This window comes from Phocoena phocoena, chromosome 19, assembly GCF_963924675.1.
Source record: "Phocoena phocoena chromosome 19, mPhoPho1.1, whole genome shotgun sequence".
Classification (NCBI taxonomy): domain Eukaryota; kingdom Metazoa; phylum Chordata; class Mammalia; order Artiodactyla; family Phocoenidae; genus Phocoena; species Phocoena phocoena.
The window spans coordinates 48,294,505-48,312,375 of NC_089237.1; the positions used below are offsets into that span (position 1 = coordinate 48,294,505).

General features: G+C 57.0%; 2 protein-coding genes across 2 annotated transcripts in view; both read right to left on the minus strand.

The window, feature by feature from the left end:
* Positions 1-444: 444 nt before the first annotated feature.
* P2RX1 (purinergic receptor P2X 1) lies at positions 445-15,314 on the minus strand. Its single transcript, XM_065896434.1, has 12 exons — positions 14,939-15,314; positions 6,158-6,305; positions 5,783-5,854; positions 5,262-5,331; positions 4,924-5,020; positions 4,540-4,620; positions 4,129-4,270; positions 2,341-2,468; positions 1,817-1,907; positions 1,331-1,396; positions 990-1,091; positions 445-879 (listed from the first exon to the last, which is right to left on the minus strand). The coding sequence occupies exons 1-12, from the start codon at positions 15,073-15,075 to the stop codon at positions 814-816; spliced, it is 1,200 nt and encodes a 399-aa protein (XP_065752506.1). The 5' UTR covers positions 15,076-15,314; the 3' UTR covers positions 445-813.
* Positions 15,315-17,133: 1,819 nt separating this feature from the next.
* Positions 17,134-17,871, minus strand: part of ATP2A3 (ATPase sarcoplasmic/endoplasmic reticulum Ca2+ transporting 3) — a 36,210-nt gene continuing 35,472 nt past the window's right edge. The window contains exon 23 of the mRNA XM_065898046.1: positions 17,134-17,206. Coding sequence (XP_065754118.1) covers positions 17,134-17,206 — 73 coding nt within the window. The remainder of the gene's footprint in view (positions 17,207-17,871) is intronic.

Sequence of the window (17,871 nt, forward strand, 5' to 3'; positions counted from 1 at the left end):
AGTCTGATACCTGATCAGGAGCGGTTCTAAAACTTAGGTCCTGAAAATGACCTGAAGAGTTTGCTATGCTTGCAGATCATGTGACCAGACGTGGAGTTTCTGGTTCCGGAGGTCTGGGGTGCACGCAGTTGCTGGTACTGCTTTTCTTTTTTTTTTCCTTTGGCCCCACAGCTTGTGGGATCCTAGTTCCCTGACCAGGGATCGAACCCAGGCCCCTTGGCGATGAAAGCGCAAAGTCCTAAACACTGGACGACTGCCAGGGAATCCCCAGGTGCCAGCACTGTTGATAAGCATCCCAGGGAAATCTGGGGTCAGTAAGAAAAAGGGTTCAAGCAGAGCTGTCCAACAGAACTTCCTGCGATGCTGGAAACGTTCCATGTGGTTCAATAGGGCAACTACAGCCATATGTGTGTATTCAGCAGTTGTCATGTAGCTATTTGAGGAACTGAAGTTTTAATTTTATTCAATCTTAATTAATTTAAATAGTCACCAATGGCTAGTGGCTGCCATATGGGACAGCAGAGGTCTGGAGACATGAGGGAGTAGGATGGATGGACAAGGGCCCAGAGGGAGAGGCATAAAACCTGGGGCCAGCAGTGGCTGAGGCTGGTGTGAGGCTCCCTTGGGGGCTGCAGAGCTGGAGCCGGAGCCCAGAATTGTGCAGCTCTCTCCCAGAGTCTACCCTGAGCTTCCGGCAACCTGGTGTCTGCCTGGCCGAGAGGGTGGGAGCGCTCCTGGGGAGACCCCTCCACCCTGGCTGAGACCCCACCAGGCTCCTCGCCTGCTGTGTCCAGTAGGAGGGGGGGACAGAGGTCAGGATGTCTTCACGTTCTCCTGCAGAACCAGGGTGGAGCTGGTGGCCGCGGGGTCGTGCGCCCCCTGTGTAAACATTGGGGGGATGAAAGTCATCCCGGGGGAAGCAGCTGGCTCCCCGGCACAGACACGCAGGCCTGGGGCCTCTGCAGGGCTGGCTCCGGGAGCTCTCTTACCGGCCCTGGCCCCGTGTCCTCCGCGTACTTGAACTTCTTCTGCTTGTAGTACTGCCTCCTGGGCAGGATGTGGAGCAGCAGCAGATCGCAGAGAACCGTGGCCTGAGGGGCGTCGCACGGGAACCTGGGGGTGGGGACAGGACCCTCCACTCCCCACCTCTGTCCTGCCCCAGCTCTGGGCCCCAGTTTCCTCAGACATACTGTGTGCGGGTCTAGGGAGGTGGGGTGGGCTCAGTAATAGGGAACAATTTCGGTCAGGTCTGGGATGGGAAACTTGTTGCTGAGGTGTGGAAGGGGAGGGCCTGACCCCGGCGCAGTGAGCCCATGACCTCAGCACTTACCACCCCAAAGATGCCAATCCCAGAGCCAATGGTGGTCATGGTGGGGATGATGTCAAACTTGCCAGCCTGGTGGCAGGGCCCAGGGGAAAGAAGGGTTAACAGCCAGGAGGGTCTGGTGGAAAAGGCCTTCCTCAGGAGCGCTGGGACCGGGCCGGGAGCAAGGGGCCTTCCCCACCCTCCACTGGTAGCTGGTCCCACAGCCTGCTGCCCACGGCTCTGTGTCTGCATGGAGACTCAGCTGGTGGTTGGGAGCCCTGGGTTTTGACCTTGACTCTGCCCTCACTGGACACAGGGAGACAGTGAGGGAGGTGTGGTCACAGGCTGGAAAGCCCTGCCCTCAACAGCATCTGGGTCCCTCTGTTATCAGATATAGAAGTGCTGAATGAGGCCCATCCAACTTCCTGTCGCCTCTAACCACAGACACCCAACAAGCACCGGAAGGAACCGAGAGTGTGTCTCTGGCTACCCCTCACACTGGACACTCACCTTGCCGTCCACGAGGATGTCAAAGCGAATCCCAAACACCTTGTAGAGGTGCCGGTAGTTGGTCCCATTCTCCACGAAGTGCCTGGCAAACCTTGGGGAAGGGGAGAGGTTGCAGGAGAGGGTGGGTGATGGAGAACTGTCTTGGGTCCAGAGTTTCCAGAGCATCAGGGATACAGGAGCCCTTAGAGGTCCGTGAGGACAGCCCCGTGCCCCCCAACATTATATAGAGGGGGAATTGCAGGCCTCATTCCAGGAATGCTGTACTCGACCGCTGCCCTAACTCCTGATGTGGGCAATTCCCCAGCCAGTCCCGGCCAGGTGGGCCTCAAGGGAGCCGAGAGCCAGCGGCAGGGCTCAGGCCTCCGGGCTCGTGCTCCCTGCTTGGCCAATTCCGGGAGAATGGGAGTTTCCTAGGATCCGCTGCTCCCCTCCCAGGGACACTTGCTTGGCCTTAAGGGGTTCTGGGAGTAGAAAAGCCCGCAGGACGCCAAGGAAGGATGCACTGGTGGGGGCCCAGCAGGCACCTGAAGTTGAAGCCTTGAGACAGTTTTTTCTCTTCATACAGCCCGTGGAACTCATAGACGGGTTTGCAGTGTCGCACATGCCAGTCCAGGTCACAGTGCCAGTCGATGGTGATGCCTACCACCCCACCCTACCAGGGACACAGGCCCTCAAGATCCGGGGTTTAGGATCAAGAACTCCTGCCCTACAGCTGGTGCAGCTGTTTTCTGTTTGTTTGAGAAGAGACACTGAGAAGCTGCTTCAGGGTTGAGGTCCCGTCACCCTCTCTGGTCCCGCCTCCCACCCATCACATTCCAGCTTTCTGACAGTTTCTAGAATACACCAGGTTCTTCCTACCTCAGGGCCTTTGCACAAGCAGTCACTCTCCACCCCCCCCCCCCCCCCGCCCACCACCATTCCCCACAAGGCTGGTTCTTTCTCATCCTTTGGTCACTTCTCCTGGGAAGCCTTCCCTGACCACCACCCCCAGTCTAAAATATGCCCTTGTGATTCCCTCTGTGTTTTCTTCTAGAACATGTGTCACTTTGTAACCACACATTTATTTTGTGTGATTATTAACGCATCTCTTCCAAGACTGTAAACTCCACAAGGGTGGAGCTGTCTGTCTCATTTGCACTGACTCCTGAGTCACAGCACTGGAGGCAAGTAAATAGCTGTTGAAGTAAAGAGGGAGTCTGTAAAGACATGGGCTGGGAAGAGAAAACCTGAGAAAGTGAAGCCCCTCTGGGCGAGGCAAGGATCAGAGACAGGTGGGCTGAGCAAGAGGAGAGCTGCGTGTGGAGCTGGGCAGCTAGGCGGGAGGCTAGATGCCTACAGACAATGGTGATGGGTGAGAAGTTCCTACTGGGGGTGGCAGGGAGATTTTTAGGAACAGGGGAAACTAACATTCAGCTTTCTGGTCCTGTGTGTTGCTGCTGTGTAAACCCCCTCCAGGGGTTGGCAAACTGAGGCCTCAGGGCCGAATCTGTTTACACATTGCCTGTGGCTGCCTTTGCCCTATAGCAGCTGACCTGGGTGGCTAGAACAGAGACCATGTGACCTGTGGCCCATACTTATTCTCTGGCTCCTTAAAGAAAAAGTTCGCTGACCCGTGTTCTCCATAAAGGCACTGTGGGTGAGTTGTTTTGGTGGGTGATGTCACAGAGAGGGGCTGATTTCCATCCCTGGATCCCACAGGAGCGGATGATAAGGATCACGAGGGAGCATGTACCTATAGGATGCCTTGGGCCAGGACACCCTGAAGTGCTGTCCCGTGCCCTCAAGGCAATCCCGAGAGACTTGCACTATTACTGCTCCCACTTTACAGGTGCAAAAGCGCAGACTCACTGAAGGTAAGAGACTTGTCTGAGCCAGGATCTGAGCCCAGTCAGACAGGTCTGTGCTCCTTATAAGGTACCGTTTCTCTGGGAATCCCATGTGACTGTGTGCATCTCAGCCTCCAGAATTCCCAGGAAACCTGGGCAGGCACAGGATTTCTCAGGGCCATGGGCCATGGGATTTAAGCTGCTTGTATCTAATATTTAAAAAACACTGGGCCCTCGGAAGACACCCAAGTGACATCTGCCTATGGCCATTCATTCTGGGCACCTCCTCTGTGCCAGGTCCATGTCAGGCCCTGCTGAGGACACAGGCCTGAACCACAGGGGCCCCCAGTATTAGGGGATAGATCTATATATATGCTCAGCCCACGCTAGGGACTGGGTGCGGTGCGGGGCTTAACTGGGCCTGAAAAGTCTTTTTTGGCCTGATGATCTGGGGGCCCAGCCCTCCCCACTCGGCTGGCACCATACCTTCTCGGCCAAGGTGCTAAAATTCTGGCCTGACTCTTGTACCATATAGCCGAGCTTGAAAACTGGGCACAGTGGGTGCAAGGTCTTGTGATAGAGGCAGGTCTTCATGTAAGCGGCATCCACCTCCTCCACCAGGTTGCGCCTACAGGGGCAGACGGCATTGGTGGTGGCAGCATGCCAGCTGGGAGGGCACCCACCATGCCCGGGAGCTCTGGGGACCCCTCCCGGGCCCTAGAGACGCCCCTTCCCTAGCCCTTGGAGACTGAAGGCAGCCCACCCCAGGGGCCCAGCCCAAGCTTCTGCCTCCAGAAGGAACTCAGCATGAGTGCAGGGTGACAGAGGTGACAGGTTAAGACCGGCTGGAGCAGCCTCCGAGAGCCGCCTGCATTTCTGCCCGCTTTTCCCACAAACCTGGTGACCTTGAAGCGTGGAAAGCTGATGCTGTTCTTGATGAAGAGAGTGAAGTTCTCGGCCTCTCGGAGAAGGGCAGGGCTGGAGGAGACGGCACTCACTCACTGCCCCCTCCCCAGGAGTCCTTCGTGTGCCTACCAGAGCTGGGCTTGGCGTGTGGGGCTGTGAGAGCCTATGGGATCTTCCTGAGCCATTGGAGGGGTGGGCATGCTGTAATGTGGACTCTCAGGCCCCTTGAGCAGAGGCTGGGGCATCTTTGGCGGGAGCTGCACAGATGGGGTGAGGGTGGGGTTGGAAGAAGGGGGGACCGAGCACAGATCCAGATGCTCCTCTAGTCTGGGCTGGGGACCCTGCTCCCAGCTCCCTGGAAGGACAGGGCATTACCATGGGATGTTGTCATCCACCTCCACGGGGCACCAGCCAAAGATCTCACACGTATGCACGATGTCGTCGAAGGCCACACACTTGCCTGTGCGGATGCCTGGAGCAAGGGTGGAACCCCTGGGTGCCCACCCCAAGCTGGGGGTGCAGAGGAGAACCCCCAGGCCCCACTCCTAGGAGCCCCCATTGATGGGGCGCCCAAGAGCAGAAGCCTGGCTGGTTCTGGGACAGGGGAGGCCAAGGTCAAGGTGGCGGGAGGAGAGAGAGCAGGAAGGACATCCTGGTGGAGGAAGCCTGGAGCTGACAGGCTGTGGAGGGGGACAGGAGGAGGCCGACCTTACCTTGGGCCTTCCTTTCTGCCTTTCCCGGGGTGCAGCCACTATTATTCGTGCACGTGCCCCCTTCTGGGTTCTGGGGAAGGGGAGAGCTGCTGGCCCCAGGTCCCCTGGGTAGGGTCCTAAGAAGATCCCCCCACCCCCCGCATGGCCCTAGGGTGTGGGGCAGAGTCTCAGACCCCTTTGGAGTGACCCTTAATCACAGCCTCCTTCCCCCAGTCCCCTCCCAGGACCCTCTGGGCTCATGCCCAGCTGCCCTAGTGCTGATGTCACAGCAGGGGTAGGGGAGGTTGGGGCTTGGGGGTTGGGCAGGCACTGAGGCATCCTGCTTGGCACACAGCTGGGAGGGAAGCCTCAGCAACCGCCAGTGGTGGGCCATTCCTGTATGTGAACTTATGCCTGAGATTCCACCACTGTGGTGCCGCAGGAAGCCTACCTGGCTTCCCCTCCAATGCCCAAGGGGGCCTCCTCTTCTATGTTATTTTCCCCTGTGGGTCCAAGAAGGGGGGATGGGCAACAGTCCTCACCTCTGCACAGTGGCCTTGGGCCTGCCAGGGGGTGACGATAAAATTGGTCATGACCACAAAGGAGCTGTCCCCCTGGAAGTGAGAGGCAGGGGGAGGGGAGGGCAGGGCTCTGAGCTGGGAGAAGAGCCCCAAGAACCCAAGCACTGCCCTAGCAAGCCCCCAGAACCCACAGGACACCCAGCAGCCTCCATAACCCACGACATCAGACTGGGGTGATGTTATGAGGCTGCTTCCGCCCCTCACTCACAGGGAATCTGAGGCCCAGAGACAGAGAGGAGCTAGGCTGGTCCCACAGGGAGGTGGGACGGAGCCTAATAACCCAGCTCTGAGCCAGCAAGCCCTGTGGGTGGAAGGTGCACCCCCGAGTCTGCTCACCTGGGCTGGGAAGACGTAGTCAGCCACATCCCAGACCTGGGGGCCCAGGCTTGGGAGCTTCGTCACAGCCAAACCCTTGAGTTTCACAGACACGCTGCTGATCAGGCCACTCGAGGTCTGGTAGCCCTTCTCATAGATAAACACCCACCTGCAGGGGGATTGGGGGGCAGAGGGGCCAGAGTGGGCCAGAGTCATTCAAGGATGGCATGAGGCTGTGGGCCACCGCCCCTTCCGGCACCAGCTGGACGTGTCAAGTCCTTTCCCTTCCCCTCCCCAGACGCGTCTCTGAGCCACTCTCCGTTCCTCAAGCTACATCTTGGACTGGAGGCTGGAAATCCTCACCTGCTCCCCCTGCTGGCCTGTGCCTGGGGTTCTACCATTCTTTTCACTATGAAAATACTCTTACTGGTTGGCCAGGGAGCAGAGCCCCTGAAGGTCTTTTTCAGAGCCTTTTCCAAGAGTAGCATTTGTTGGAGGCCAAGCTGCTTGGACTCCAGGCTTCATCCCTATCTCCTTCCTTCCTGAGCTCTTCCCACTGAGAAACAGCAGAGTATGACGATGGCCGAGAGCCTGGCTTTTGGTGCCCGAGAGTCTGGGCTTGAATCTCACAGGCTGTATGAGCTGGGGTAAACTAGTCTCTGTTTAGGGCAAATCCCTCTCTGTTTCAGCTTCCTTGTAAAACGTAAACAATAATGGTACCAATACTACTTATGTTGTGAGTTAATGCCTGTGAAAGCACTTGGAATGGAAACGGGCATGGGCTAAACACTGTATAGACATTAGCTACTATTATCTCAGCCACGCTGGGAGCTCTTGGGGAGGGGGACTGACTGGAAGGGAAACCAGAGGGGCAAGTGGCCCTTTGAAGGGCTCACAGCATCTGGCCCCAGATGAGGCCCTTGTGGGTGTGGGTCAGGCTGGAGGTCTCCCAGCTTTCTCAGGAAATTCTGGCCTTCCCCTCCCAGCATCAAGAACCCCTGCTCCTCTGGGTTCTCCACTTCCAATCTGGGAGGTTTAGTGGGGTCAACCTCCCTCCTAGCCCCACAGTGGGGGGCACATGACCAGGGTTTGCCAATCAATGTTCCATTGCCCTAGCAACAGCAATGGGTCTAAGGATGGGCACACAACCCTGAGGAGTTTCAGCAATGCAGCCAGAATTTTCCTGGGAATTACTGGGAAAGAAACATCCTCTCCGTTGGGTGGCTAAGCAAGGTATGGTTAGTCATCTGTGTTACCTCATGGAGACAGCAAGCCTGAGAATGAAGCCAGCTTAGAGAAAAGCCAGGCCAGTAGATGGAGAGGGGCAGACTCCTGACAATGTTGCGTGAGCACCTGGATCCTGCCACACCTGAAGCATGTTGAAAAGTCACTTCTGGACTTTTCAGTTATACAAGTTAATAAATTCTTTTCCTTTATTTAAGCCAATTTGGGTTTGGTTTCCGTAGCCTACAAGTGAGAGTTGTGGATAATACTTCTCTCCAGGGTGTGGTCCCCTTCCTTCAGGAAAGAATCTTGGCGATTCATTGTAACTCTGTGTGTGTGTGTGTGTGTGTGTGTGTGTGTGTGTGTGTGTGTGTGTCCATGGTATCCATCAGAGTGTGTAGCTGTGTATCTCCAGGGCAAATCTGTGAGCACACTTGTGGCTGTGGCTGACTGTGGGGAGGTGTGTTTCTGCCCCTGTCACCCCTCACCCTACCTTTAGCCCACCCGTCCAAAGCAGAGCTCAGAGCCCTTCTTCTGTCCCCCAGAGCTCAGGACCCATGACAGAGTTCTCCAGGCCTCCTATTCCCAGTCACCACTAGCTCTCTGGGGGCTGTCTCCCTGCTCCAGGCTCCAGGAAGGCAGCCCACCAATGTCGTCCTCTCCCCTCCTATAGTCTACTCCTCTCCTTCTCCAAGCCCCCTCGACCCCCAAAGCCTGGGGCTGGAGCCCAGACAACCCCTCCAAGCTTAAGCGTGGTCACTGCTGCCCCCTGCAGGTCTCAGAGGGCAGCAGGTGAGGCATGACAAAGCCTGAGCCTGTCTGCTTGCCTCCAGCCCCGTCAGGGGGGTGGGGCATCACCTATTCCCCCAGTCTCCTTAGGTTCCTTCCTCCAGGAAGGCCTCTGGCTCCATGTCCAAGTGTGAAGCTGCTACTGAGGGGGATGTTGGGGAGCTGCTCTGCATTCTGAACACGCTGCAGGAGAGAGAGGTCACCGGCCTGCCTCCTGGCCCCCCCACCCCCATCCCTGACATCCTAGTAGCAGCATTCCTCTCTTTGCTCAAAACCAACCCCTCACCGTATAGATAGAAAAACTGAGGGCTGAGGGAGTGTCCCTCCCGAGTCAGAGGCAGACCCAGGCTCGAGGCTCCCCAGCCCAGGACCCTGGCCCCTCCACTGAGCAGTCTGGCATCAATGTGTCTGCCAGGAGCCACACGGAGGCTGTGCCCTGGGGCTGATGTAGCCATTCCAGGCTGTGTCCGTTCCCAGGGGCTGTCAGTCCTGTGGCCCAAATCTGACATCAATGACCTCGGTTCTGATAATACCAGAGTGACCATGGCGCCAGGCCTGCCCCTCCAAAGCCATGCTCTCCTTGATCCGGTCTTGTGGTCAACACCCCAGGAAGGCCACCAAGGGGGTCTGATGCCCAAGACAGTGGCATCTTCAGAAGCCCCTCCCCTTCCAGAAATTCTCTTTTCCATTCTCTCCTCCTCGTCCTCAGTAGTCTCTCTTCTTCAACAGCCCCTTGTGGAAGAGGCCACATGGTGGAGTGGCTGAGAGTGTGGCCTCTGGAGTCACAGAGGCCAAGGTTCACACACCAGCACCGCCACTCACCAGCTGTGTGGCTTCAGGCTAAAGACTAAACCTCTCTGAGCACTAGCTGTCTCAGTAAAAGGAGGTGAAGGCACCTACCTCAAAGATGCTGATCGTTCCACAGATATTTACAAGCAAGGCTCTACCCCTCACTGAGCCGTGGGCTGGGCTCCAGGAAGAAAAAGAGTCTAGGTGATGGTGTGGAGGACGTCCCCATGAGTTCTTTTTAAGGAAATTAACACAGTGCTTGGCATACAGCAAGCACATGATAAAATAATCCTATTTATTTACGGTCTCTGGTCCTCCTTCACCAATCCCTCCTTAAATGTCGATCTGTCCCCATCCTCTGGCTTCCATTCTCAGCCCAGGCAGAACCTTGCGTGTGCTGTCGCGGGCACACTTTGTCCCTGATTTTTTATCTCCACTTCTGCGCTCTCCTCTGAGATTCAGTTCCACACATTCAGTCATTCAACAGATATTTATTTATCGGACCCCTATTATGTGCCAAGGAAAAACAAACCAAAATTCTGCACTCAAAGAACTTATATAGGGGCTTCCCTAGTGGTCCAGTGGTTAAGGCTCCATGCTCCCAATGCAGGGGGCCCAGGTTTGATCCCTGGTCAGGGAACTAGATCCCACATGCCAGCGAAGATCCTGCATGCCGCAACTAAGACGCAGTGCAGCCAAATAAATAAACATTTAAAAAAAAAAGAACTTACGCAAATGTTGAATCTCCAACTGTTTGGTGACACAGATTCCTCCCCCCTGCCCTGCCTACCCTCCTAGACATCTCATAGGTACCTCCAACTTAACTTGACCCTTTGGAAAACAGTCTGGAAGCTCCTCAGAAAGTTAAACATGGAATTACCATTTGACCCAGCGACTCCACTCCTAGAACCGAATACCCAAGAGAACGGAAAACATGTCCACACAGAAACTTATACACAAATGTTCACAACAGTATTCACAAGCAAAAAGTGGAAACAACCCAAATGCCCAGCTAAGTGTGGAATTTCCATACAGTGGAATATTATTCAGCCATTAAAAGGACTGAAAACTGAAACATGTTACAACCAACGTGGACGAACCTTGCAAACATGGTGCTAAGTGACAGAAGTCAGACACAAAAAGGCCACATATTGTACGATTTGATTTTTATGAAACGTCCAATATAGGCAGAGCAAGGGGTAGGGAGGCGCAACGGGGAGTGGCTGCTAAGGGGTGCGAGGCTCCTTTTGGAATAGTGCAAACGTTCTGGAATTAGTGGTGATGGTGGCACAACTTTGTGATTACACTAAAATCCACCAACTTGTGTACTTTAAAAGGGTGAATGTTATGACTTGTGAAATCTATCTCAAAACAAAAATTCAACCGGACCAAACTGAATGCCTCATCTTCCCACAGAACTCGCTTCTCTGGTGCCCTCATCCTGAAGGACGGCGCCATACTTGCCCCAACTCCCAGGCTCACAGCCTGGACATGGCACCCTCCCTCTCATGCCCCCATTCTTTGCATCCCTCCATCCTTCCCATCTCCCCTTGGCTTTCATCAAAGAACCCAGAGGGCTTCTTGTGGGGAGGCTGAGACACAAGAGGAGCTGGGGCAGATGCCGGGGCAGCTCTGGCCTGTGGCAGGGAGGACAGGTCATGTGGCTGGTGATACAGGGTATAGCCTTGGGCCACGTGCTATTGGGCAGAGCATCCTTGGAGAGAGGCAAGACCAGGCTCCGGGCCCAGGAGGGACTGAGTTCAGAGCTGGGGCCCACACCGGGGCTCAGAGGTTCATCAACATGCAGTCTGCAGACAAGTCAGGCTGATGATTTATGTCTTTAAGTGTTTTGACTGAATCACCAACCTCGAAAAACCAAGAGATGTTCCTTTCACCCATAATTTCCAATTTCCCACTGCTCTTGAGAAGTCAGGAACTCTGGCCATGCTGGGCACATGTCCTGATGCAGCAATGGTGGGTAGAAGCTGAGCTGTGGCCACCCCCAGGGCGGGGCCCACTGGGATGATGACCTGTCTTCCATGCTCGCTGCTTCTGCCTTGGCCTCACCCTCACCTCTTATCACTGCTGCCTCTTCACAGCTGTCCTGCCTCTGGCCTCCACCCCCTACCCCAGCACCTGCCGGCCCTGGGCCTTCCCCTGTTAGACAGCCTTCCATGGCTCCCCACCACCTGCAGGAGAAAGCCCACGTCCCTCAACTCAGCATTGAGAGGCCTGAGCCAGTGGCCCTGCTCACTCCTCCACTTCCTCTCCCAGTCTCTATTCATGCTCCCTCAGCCTAGCCCTAGTGACTCTTTGGGTGTTCCTTCCCTGCCCCAGGACCTTCGATCACACTCTGCTTTCCAGCAGAAGTGCCTGGAGCGAGGTGGGTACCCAACCAGGCTCCACCAGTCAGGACATTCCCTTTCCTTGGCCACAACAACTGGTTCTGGGCTGGGCACATGACCCAACCGCAGCTGATAAGAGCTGGACCTGGGACTTTTGCTGGAACTCTGGAGGAGAAGACGCTTTTGTGCCCCAGGGCTGCTGGTGGCCATTTTTCCACTCTGAGGGCAGAGAGCCTGCCTGAGAATGAGGCCTCCACAGAGGAAAGCGGAGCTGAGAAGATCCTGGCTAGCTTCCTTGGAGAACCCAATGGGACCAACCTGAATTCCTCATCTTCCCATAGAATGTGCTCCTGCACCCTCATCAGGGAGGATCCAGCCAGGCCTGAAGCCCACACTGATTTTTCAGTTACACAAACCAGTTAATACCCTCATCCTCCCTTGTTAATCCATTTTGATTGGGTTTCAGTCCCTAGGAACCAAGAAGTTCCAGCTAATTCATCCTCAGCTTCTCTCTCTCCCCCTGCCCACCCTGTACCCCACCTCTGTCCCAGGGAACCTGACACAGGCCTAGGCACAGAGAAGATGCTATGGAAGTGTCCCTGGATGTGTCTCTCCCAGCAATAATTTGTATCTCTCCTTATCTCTGATTGGTGCACTCCAAGATCAGAGGCATGTGATTTCATGAGCTCTGTGTAGGGGCGCACAGGAGGCCTGAGGGAAAGCCAAGAGCAGGTCTGCCTGGACTAGAGTCTCCAGGCCTTTGCTCAAGGCTGGTTCCACCACTGTGCCACCTCCTCCAGGAAGTCTTCCCAGGCTCCCCTCCCCAAGCGGCATTCATAAATCCCCTTGAGACCCTCCTGTGTGTGCAGCCAGAGCCCCCCAGACAGGGACATATCCCAACACACCTCTTGTATGGGCCTGCGAGGTCATGGATGACAGCCCACTGCCTGCACGCCTCCAGTTACAGAGAGCTCATCACCTCCCAGGAGACAGCTCTAACGGCAAATTAAACCATCCCAATTTGAGATAAAAAGAGTGACATCTTAGCTCAGGCCGCCAGGGCCTCAGGTCCACTCCCTCCACTTGCCCTCAACTTCCCGGAGGATTGTGACTGACAGAGAAAACAGCCTCAGTTTCCCTCCTCGGAGCCTGTTCGAGTTCTCAGCATCTCAGCCTCTCTGTCTCTGTCTCAATAATTCCCTCTCCATATCTGAGCCTCAGGGCCTCTCTCTTCATCTGAGTGTTGTGCTCCAATGTCTGTCCCTCTGTCCAGTTCTGTCTCTGTGTCTGCCCACCCCCCATCTGGACTATCTCTCTGTCTCTGGGGTTGAGGTGTCTGGCTCTTCTATGCTCCCCTCTGTGCCCCTGCAATGCCCACAGGACCAGAGAGTCTGACAGACAGGGCCCTTGGGAAGGGGGGGCAATTAAAGGAAGGCCATCCCTCCTCAGAAAAGGGCAAATTATTGAGCCTGCAGACAATGTCTTTGGAGGGGGTCCCCTAACCCCTGTTCCGTGGAACAGCTGGGAAACTGAGGTCTGAAACTGTAAGACCAAGTGCAGGCTGGGTTTGGTCAGCAGTTGCGGGTGCCTAGCTGAGCGGTCAGTGCAGCAGTGGGCAGTGGCCAGACGAGGGCACCAGAGACAGCAGGAGTGGCGGCACCAGAGACAGCAGGAGTGGCAGCCCCAGCTGGAGTCTGGGGGTTGGTGGGTGTTTCCAGGGACTCTGCCTGCCTTCCTCTGCTCTGTGACTGGGGCAGGTCAGTGCCCCTCTCTGAGCATGTTTCCTTTCCAGGATATCAAGACCAACTTTGGAGTCACACAGCTGGATTCAAATCCTGGTTCAGCCTTTTCCTAGCTGTGAGAACCAGGCTAAATCATTCAGTGTCTCTGAGTCTCACCGACACTGAGGAGGCCACATCCATTTGGAAACTGAGCGCACTGTCTTGGGAGAGAGGAAGGGAAGGAGGCAGGTAGTGAGGTCCCCGTCACTGGAGGCATGTGTTCAGGACTGGATGGTGGCTTGGGGCATCTGCTGCAGCTGGGGGTGGGGTGGGAGGACTGTGCCTTTCCCTCTGACAGTCTGTCACCAACACACAAAAGGAGGTCTGGCAGTGCTGACCCGAAAGCAGAGATGTGGAACCATGGGGGCCACGGTGAGTACAACGTTCTCCCAGCCTCTTGGTGGGAGCGATGCGCTGGGCCTGTGGGCAAGCTCTCGCCCCGCTGGAGGGTCAGGAGTGTGGCTAATGGTGGAAACACAACGGGGTCCCATTAGAAGGGTTCTCAGAGCCCTTGTGAGGAGGGGAAGAGAAGGCAGAGTTAAGGCTGGGGATCAGGAGGCCCCAGTTCTAACTGGGCCTGGACGCTGACTTGCTGTGTGACCTGGAAACCCCACTGCTCCCCTCTGGGTCTCTTTCCCTCACAAGCTCAATGACACCGCACATATCAAACTGGTTTGTGAACAGTAAGGAGGCAGAGTCCGAAAGGTATCGGAGGGCTGGGTCGTGGCCCTGGCTCCACCCAACCAGCTCTGGGGCCTCGGGGTGGGGGGTGGGGGGCAGAGGGAAGGTTGTTTTGGATGTCAGAGGCCCTGGGGGGACCAGGTGGTCACTGGCCTCCTGGCCAGCCCGCCCTAGTTTGGTCTCACAGCAAAAACGGGGACACGGAGACCACAGGGGCAGGGCTTCTGGGTACCCCAGACCCCCCAGCGGGGGCTGAACCCCCTTCAGTGGCCTTGAGGCCTCCAGGAGCCCTCTGTGGAGTCACTGTAAGTGGACATAGTGTCCCTGACACAGGGGCGCCCAGCCCCAGGGGCACCCCCAGCAGCCACACCCGATAGGCTCGTGCCCAGACACACGAGGGCACGTGCACCCCACACAGAGCCCCGGGCACGACGTACACGCATCCACACACCACACACACGTGTGACCACATAAGCACCTGCCCGACAGCCAGACCGGCTTCAGGAAGATGGCCTGTGCGTGGCTCCCAGAGCAGCAGCCCACAGGGGAGTCCCACCTACTTCTGCCCCTGCACCCCTGGGGCGGTGGGACAGGCCCCACGATGCCCAGAAAGGAGCTGTCTTCCCCGGGACCAGAACGGACCTCCCACCTCTGCGTGACATGCCACCATTAAGGCACCAGGTGTTCTGAATTTGCAGGTTTCTCTGCTCAGGTTCTGGAATAGACCAGGATGCCTTTACTTTAGTCAGGGCAGGTGAGAGCAGGGCCCGTCCCACTCTGGCCTGTAGAGTGGGGTGCGGCCTCCATCTCTCAGGAGCTGCGTGGCTTGGCTGGGAGGTCAGAAGTGGAAGGGCTCTGGCTGGGGCTGGCTGGGACCCTGGTCTCTGACGCCCCCCACCCCTTGAGGGAACCATTAGCAGTGGGTCAGTTCCTCAGAGCCCAGAGGCTTTGCCTCTTGTTCACCACATGACCGGAGGCAGGGCTGCCCCCCATCCCAGTGTCCCCATCTAGGCAGCGGGTTAGCAGGCTTCCCTTCCTTCTGAATGGCACCAGAAAGGTTTGTCAGGAAGCATGACAGGCCATGGAGAGAAAGAGGGGCTCTTTGGGGTCATGGGAAGCATCACAGAGCCTGGAGGACAGGCCTGGGTTGGGGGTTGGTGCAGGAGGGCAGCAGGGAGGGCGTCCAGACTCACCCAATGACGTAGACCAGAACCACGAGCTGGATCAGGCGGAAGATGACGCCCACCTTCTTGTTGCGCACAAGCACCATTCGGGGAGTGTCATACTCAAAGAAGAAGGCGGCCAGCTCGTCCTGGAGCCGCCGCGCCATGGTGGCCCAGCTGGGGGCTGAGACCGAGCCCCCTGCACGGCCTTGGCTCCTGGGGTGAGCCAGGCGTCAACACCCAAGTCTACAGCGAAGTTTCTAGAGGTTTCCAGCCCCTTAGGAAGAGTAGGGTGGGAAAGGTGAGGCCAGAGGTCAGGAGTCAGAGGTCAGTTGTCAGCACTTGAGTTGGGAGGGAGAGTCCTTGGGTGGTCAGAGCCGCTCTTGGCCCCTGGCAGGCAATGGACTGTGGACCAGCTGTGCCTGTGGACAAATAAATTCCCAAAGATAGGCGGGGGCGGGGCCAGGGGGGCCACCCAGGCCCGGCCCCACTGCCCCTCCTGGCTCCGCCTGAGCCCTGCTGGGCCTCCGGAAACGGGAGCTGCTGGCAGGAAACCGTGGGCCACCCGTCACAAGGCAAAGATAAAGCTGTCTGCCCCCCACGAGCTTGGTAGAACAGAGCTGGGGGCTCAGGCCAGGGCCTGGGTGGAGTAGCCTCAGGCTGGAGCCCTCCCCAAACCAGGGACCCATCTTGTATCCAAACATCCTCCCCACCCTACCTTGGCCCCCAGGTGGAAAGCTCAGTCCCTGGGAGCCTACAGCCAGGAGGGCAGAGAGGAAGGAGGGCTGCTTCCAGCCCAGCTGCCTGACACTTCCTGAACCTGTGGCAGGACCCCCACCCCGCCCTTATAGACCACCTTCCATCCACCCATCCCTTTGGGTCTGAGCCTGGCCCGTGCCCAATCAACCTCAGGGTCGGGCTGGCATCTCCATCCCCCCACCTCTCTTGTCCTGGCCGCACCTCCACTACCCTGAAACCAGCACAGGGCGCAGGAACCCAGGCAAGGCGAGGGCCGCGTCTGTCACACATCACTGTGGGGCTCCCAGAGCCCAGCAGGGGAAGCCTGACATCAGACCGCCTCAGTGAACACCCCTGGCTGTGCTGCTTGCTGTGGGGGCCTGGGTACCTTGCCTCACCTCCCTGAGCCTGCTTCCTCATCCGTGAAATGGGGCAATAACGGGACTTTCCTCATAGGTAGAGGCCAGGGGATGGGTCCTGACAACACTGAGGACAGAGAAATTGAGGCCACTCCTGCAGCCCCTGCCCTCAACCCCAACCCAGGCCCTGAAAGCAGGGGCCCTGGGGGCTGGGCTGGGGCAGGTCCTGTGTTAACTCTCCGAGCATCAGAGCTGGAGGCTAACTCCCAACCTCCCTCTCATTTTGCAGGTAAGGAAACTAGAGCTCAGAGAGGAGAAATGAATTGCCCAAGCTCACCCTGCACGGTACAGGAAGCCCCCGCTTGAAGCAGGAAGGTCTCCCTGGCCCTCCCTCCACCTAGGCTGGGTGTCCTCGGGGCTCCCCCACAACCTGCTCGCCCCGTCCAGGCTGCCCCACCCTGAAGGCTGATGGGAGTCTTCTTCCTGGCAGGCCTTTAGCTGGGAAATCACTCTGGGCAAGGAGCCAGGCCCCGGGGCTGGGAATCCCAGCCTCCTGTCTGAGTAGAGCTGCCTTCTAGACAGCAAGGGGTCCCCACAGAGGGCCCCTCCAGCACCCTAGCTCAAACCCCCCATCAAACAGATCAGCCTCACCCAACACAGAGTTCCCGCTAATCTCAGGCTCAAGGGTCTGTCCGGGTATGCTGCCTTCAAGAGGGGCTGGTGAGTACCACGCCCTGGCTTTTCTAAGGAAAATCCAGAGATGCTGGGAGGCAGAGCGGAGGTAGCCACATCCCCTTGGCCTGGTCTTGACCTCAGACAAACGGGCCTGTCCTCTTCCCAGCTGACCTCATGGCCCTTGGAATAGCAGGCGCTGGACATGAACTGTTTGCAGTGGGGGTGAGGTGGATGCTGACACCGTGTCTGGGCCATCTCTGTGTTCCCACTCCATCCACACTTCTCAGGACAGCACACCACACTTGGGAGGACGGCAGGCACTAAATTGGGGTGGGGGGGAAGGGGAGGGGGAAAGGAAGGGAGGAGGAAGGGAAGGAGGGAGGGAGGGAGGGAGGGAGGGAGGGAGGGAGGAGGGAAGCCAGGCAGTCCTTCTCCAGTCTGTGTCTGTGCCCTTCACTCCGTCACCATGTTCTCCTCCTTCTCCCCCGCCTCCTCCTCCTCTTCCTCCTCCAAGGAGCTAGGCTTGCTGACAGACAGATGGACCAATGGACAGACAGACTTGCTTGGAGCACACACACGTGCTCCTGTTACAGCCTCGGTTCTGACCCTGACACTCAGAAAACAGGATGCCCCGGAAGACAGTCTCATCTGGGGATGTTATCATAACCAAAAATGTGCCCAAAACAAAAAAAAATAAAAGCAATTACATTTCTTTCCCCAAATTCCTTTTCTCGTGAATCACTCTGCGAGAGTAAGACAGGCAGCTGATAGGGTCGATGTCCCTCTCACTGGTTCTAAAGTGCATCTTTCCATTGAGGCCTGTGCTTTCCCGCCCTTGGCCCCCACTTCAGCATCCCCAGGGGCAGATATCCGTGTTTGTTCCAGGCATTTTGGGAAGTGAAGGAAACCTAGAATTCTGCAGGCTTTTGTTTACAGCAGCCCCGTGATGGAGGCTCAAGAATTGTCACTTTGCAGATAAAGACACTGAGGATCTGGAAGTTAAGGGCCTTGCCCAAGGTCACACAACGATTAGCTCCCGTATCTGCTGGTGGCCGGGAAGGAAGCTCCCCAAAGTCTGAGATCTTGGCCCAGAGCCCACCCTAAGACTCCAGCCCTTCAGAGCCGCCAGACCTGCCTTATAAGCCCAAAGGCCGGATGGCCTGAGCGGGTACTGGGCCGGGCCTTGTAGGG